This window comes from Silene latifolia, chromosome 9, assembly GCF_048544455.1.
Source record: "Silene latifolia isolate original U9 population chromosome 9, ASM4854445v1, whole genome shotgun sequence".
Taxonomy (NCBI): domain Eukaryota; kingdom Viridiplantae; phylum Streptophyta; class Magnoliopsida; order Caryophyllales; family Caryophyllaceae; genus Silene; species Silene latifolia.
Window position 1 is genome coordinate 25767512 of NC_133534.1, and position 4576 is coordinate 25772087.

Genomic DNA, 4576 nt, shown 5'->3' on the forward strand with positions numbered 1-4576 from the left:
ACATGGAGTAAGATGTGTCGGTATAAAAGCCAGGGTGGTATGGGCTTTCGTGACTTCGAGAAGTTTAACTTGGCCTTAATCGGGAAGCAGGCGTGGAGGTTGATGACGGAGGATACCTGTTTGATGGTTCGGGTTCTTAAGGGGAAGTATTTTCATGATAGGAACTTTATGGAGGCTGAACTTGGTGTGAATCCGAGTTACACATGGAGGGGTATATGGGAGGCTAGAGAAGTGGTGCGTTTAGGGGCGAGAAAGAGAATTGGGAATGGGTTGAACACGCGTGTATGGAGTGACCCGTGGGTTCCTGGAACGAGCTCGATGAAGATTATTTCACCACGAGGTATGGCGAGCGAGGATATGAAAGTGGCTGATCATTTCGATGAACCCGGGCACGGCTGGGACGAGGACAAGGTAAATCATCTTTTCCTTCCTTTTAAAAGTTCTCGTGTCTTACAGATTTGCCTTAGCGATACTAGACCGACTAACGATTGGTGTTGGGAACCGGATAAGTATGGGGAATATTCGGTCAAGTCGGCTTATAGGCTCCTCATGGAGGAGAGTCATAGGGAGGAGTCAGGTCAATCACACTACGCGAAGGAGAAATGGCTTTGGGGTAAAATTTGGAAGTCTCCCGTTTTACCTCGAGTCAAAGTGTTCTTCTGGCAGCTATGCAACGATGCTATAGCTACTCGGAAGAATATAGCAGCCCATATGGAATTGACGGATAATAATTGCCCTCGATGCTCAAGCTGCGTGGAGACTTGTCTCCATGTAGTTCGGGATTGTGGGTGGGTGGAAGGGATATGGGAGGGGTTGGGGTTGGATGTGCTTCCTAAGGCGGGTGGTGGGAGGGTGAGGGAGTAAGCGGAGGAAGTCCTGCGAGGCATGGATGGGAGAGAGTGCGGTCTTTTTATGACTAGATGTTGGGCCATTTGGGAGAAGCGTAAAAAGGTTCTGTTTGACGGTGGAGAATGGCGTGGTGAGGAGGTGGTGCGGAGGACGAGGGAGCTCATGTGGGAGTTAGAGGGTGCGACTGGTGATGGGGATAAAAACACAGGGAAGCCGATGGTTGTTGAAGGGGGGTGTGGCTGGGAAAGGTCGGGAGAGGGGTGGCATAAAATCAATGTCGATGCGGGTGTGGCGGAAGGGATGGGTACGGGGTTAGGGATGGTGTGTAGAGATGATGCGGGAAGTGTACTATGGGGGTGACCGTGCAAGAGAGGAGAACCGTTTCACCGGAGGTAGCTGAAGCGTTGGCGGTGTTACACGGACTAAAGGAGGCCAAAGCTGCTGGACTTCCCTTAGTCGTGATCGAGAGCGATTGTCGAGGAGTGATCGAGGATCTCAAGAGTTGTTGGTCAGGGCGAAGCGAGCTTTCTTTAATTTATAAGGATATTTTGAGTTTTTGTAATTTCTTTGAATCTGTTTCCTTTAATTTTGTTCGTAGGAATTTTAATAGAGTGGCACATGGACTTGCTCATACGAGGCCATGGGTTGCTGGTAGGCATAGTTGGCAAAGGGACTTTCCGGATTGGTTGTTGTCTTTGGCCGGCGATGATTTAATAGTAAGGAATTAACCCTCACGGGTTTTAATCAAAAAAAAAATGTGGTGCTCATTTATGTACGAGCTTTACTCATTTATGGACGTAAATGACCATAATACCTCTTTTATTTTAATACCCTTCTTTCAGTTTCTTTCCATCTTCCCATTTTATGAAACGCAGAAACAGAACTTGAGACAATAATATCTTAATCTGATTTAGATGTTTAACGAAATGGAGCATTATTACTTTGGATCAACCAAGCAATATACAAATGTGTGGTGTTTACCTTTTTGTACTCAGGGACCAAGTGATATATACAAACTGGGAATCTCCAAACGCAATATAGAAGATGCTATCTTTTTTTCCAAATCCTGCAAAATTAAAAATGCCACTTGGGACGACACACTTTACCCCTACCCTGCCAGCACCGGCGTCGCCGACACAACATCTGACGGATGCCGTTCCTCCGTCCAACATCAGTAACGGTCGCCTTCCCTCACCCAACGCCGGCAATGGTCTAAGCAAACCCTAATTTAATTAGTTTAAATCAATTTCTTAATTTGATATAATATAATTAATAAAACTAAGAATTAAGAATTAGAATTATTACTTGATCAATACGCGAATTAGCATCCATAATTGTGTAATTTGACGGATTTGAATAATTTTGTGGATTTGATTAATTTTGTAAGGGAGTGTATTAGAGAGAAGTTTTTTTTTTTTGTTCTGTTTCTAGACAAAGGACATATATTGGAAAAAAAAATGTAAAAAAATCCATAGATGGTAAAACCCATACAGGAATAGCAACTACGAAAAAAAAAAGGATGATATGATCAGTGATGTACACAATAATAGTTTTCCAACTATGTCAAAGATCCTTTGATTTGTTTACATCAGTGCACAAGTCAATTACAAAACGCCTTTCTATTGTAGTTTGTACTAACATCTACAGTATAAATTACCCATGATTTCCATTCTTAAAACTATTAGTTTTTCATTCAGTATCTCATAAAAAATGGATGCCAAACACCACCAACTTCACATAATTCTGTTCCCATTCCCGGCTCCCGGTCACATGATCCCGCTCCTCAACATTGCGAGGCTCTTCGCATCTCGCAATGTCAAGGTGACCATCATAACCACCCCCGTCAATGCCTCATCCTTCACCAAGGCCATTGAAATGAACCACAAAACCGGAAACCAGCACATAAATTTAGAGATATTCAAGTTTCCGGCCCAAGAAGCTGGACTACCGGAAGGCTGTGAGAATGCAGATATTGCAATAAAACTTGGATTGAGCCACAAGTTCATGCAATCTACCCAACTGCTCTCGGAGCAGCTAGAACAATTCCTTGATAAGGTCCGACCCGATTGCCTCGTGGCAGATATGTTCTTCCCTTGGACCAGTGAGACTGCAAACAAGTCTGACGTTCCTCGGGTTGTCTTCCTTGGAATTAGCTACTTTGCCTTATGCGCTCAAGAGCTAATCCGCGTATATAAGCCTTTTGAGAATCTCGCGTCTGATGATGCGACATTCTCTATTCCTCTTATTCCCCATGAGATCAAGTTGTTTCGCTCCCAAGTTCACCCGGATTTAATCAGTAACAAGGAGGACGCTTTCCGTAAGATATTTGATTATCAGATCAAGAAATCAGAGGACGAGATTTATGGGGTGATTGTTAACAGCTTTTACGAGCTAGAACCCGATTATGCCGACTTTTTCAAGAAGGAACAAGGAAGAAAGGCATGGCATGTGGGACCAGTTTCTCTATGTAATAGGAGCATCGAAGAGAAGGCTCAAAGAGGAAAAGAAACTTCGATTAATGACCGCGCCTGCTTGACTTGGCTTGACTTAAAAAAGCCAGCTTCGGTTGTTTACATTTGCTTCGGAAGTGTAGCACCCTTTATTGCTCCACAACAACATGAGATCTCTATGGCTCTAGAAAGTTCGGGAAAGAATTTCATTTGGGTGGTACGAAGTGCCGAGAACGGTGAAGAATGGCTGCCACCTGGATTCGAGCAAAGGACACAAGGGAAAGGTCTTATAATAAGAGGATGGGCCCCGCAAGTACTGATACTAGAGCACAAGGCTATAGGCGCGTTTGTGACTCATTGTGGATGGAACTCGACTCTAGAAGGCATCACGGCTGGCGTACCAATGGTGACATGGCCGATTTTTGCCGAGCAGTTTTACAATGAAAAACTAGTGACTCATATTTTGAAAACTGGAGTTTCTGTTGGAGTGAAAAAATGGAGTATATCGCCATCAGTAGAAGACCTCATAAGCCGGGAGGCTATTGAGACAACATTGAGAAATATTACAGAAGGAGATGAGGCTGAGGAAATGAAACAACGAGCAAAACAGTTGAAGGACATGGCGTGGAAATCGGTAGCAGAAGGTGGGTCATCTTACTCCGGCTTGACTGCATTCATTGATGATTTGAGGGATTATCGCACTCAGAATAGAGCATAGTACTTATTAATACTACTCCTATTTAGTAAACACAATTGTTAAGGATTCAATCCCTTGATTAGGGTTAGGTTTCTCATTGATTATATATAGTTAGTGTACAAACTATCTTAGCTATAATTAGGGGATACAATTACCTAATTTACAATATACTAGCTAACTAAAAGGAGGATATTATGCTAACTAATATTTACATAATATACACTAACTAACACGCCCCCGCAGTTGGAACGGGAGGGGAACGAACGCTCAAACTGGAGCAAAACCGTTGGAACAGAGGACGAGGAAGACCTTTGGTGAAAATGTCGGCGTATTGGTATTCGGCTGGTACATGTAGAACGCGAACTTCGCCCAGCTTTACTTTGTCCCGAACAAAGTGAATGTCAAGTTCCACGTGCTTAGTGCGTTGGTGCTGAACGGGGTTGCCGGATAAATAAACCGCGGAAACATTATCGCAAAACACAATAGTTGACCGTTGGATTGGGACATTCAGCTCAAGTAATAAATTACGTATCCAACTAGTCTCAGCAACAGTATTGGCAACGCCGCGATATTCGGCCTC

At 43.7% G+C, this 4576-nt stretch overlaps 1 protein-coding gene across 1 annotated transcript; it reads left to right on the plus strand.

The window, feature by feature from the left end:
- Positions 1–2559: 2559 nt before the first annotated feature.
- On the plus strand, positions 2560–4017 carry LOC141600757 (scopoletin glucosyltransferase-like). The gene has a single exon (XM_074421005.1). The coding sequence runs from the start codon at positions 2560–2562 to the stop codon at positions 4015–4017; it is 1458 nt and encodes a 485-aa protein (XP_074277106.1).
- Positions 4018–4576: the final 559 nt, after the last annotated feature.

What these genes read in the sequence shown, in the direction of transcription:
- LOC141600757 (XM_074421005.1), top strand. Translation starts at nt 2,560, where the DNA reads ATGGATGCCAAACACCACCAACTTCACATAATTCTGTTCCCATTCCCG.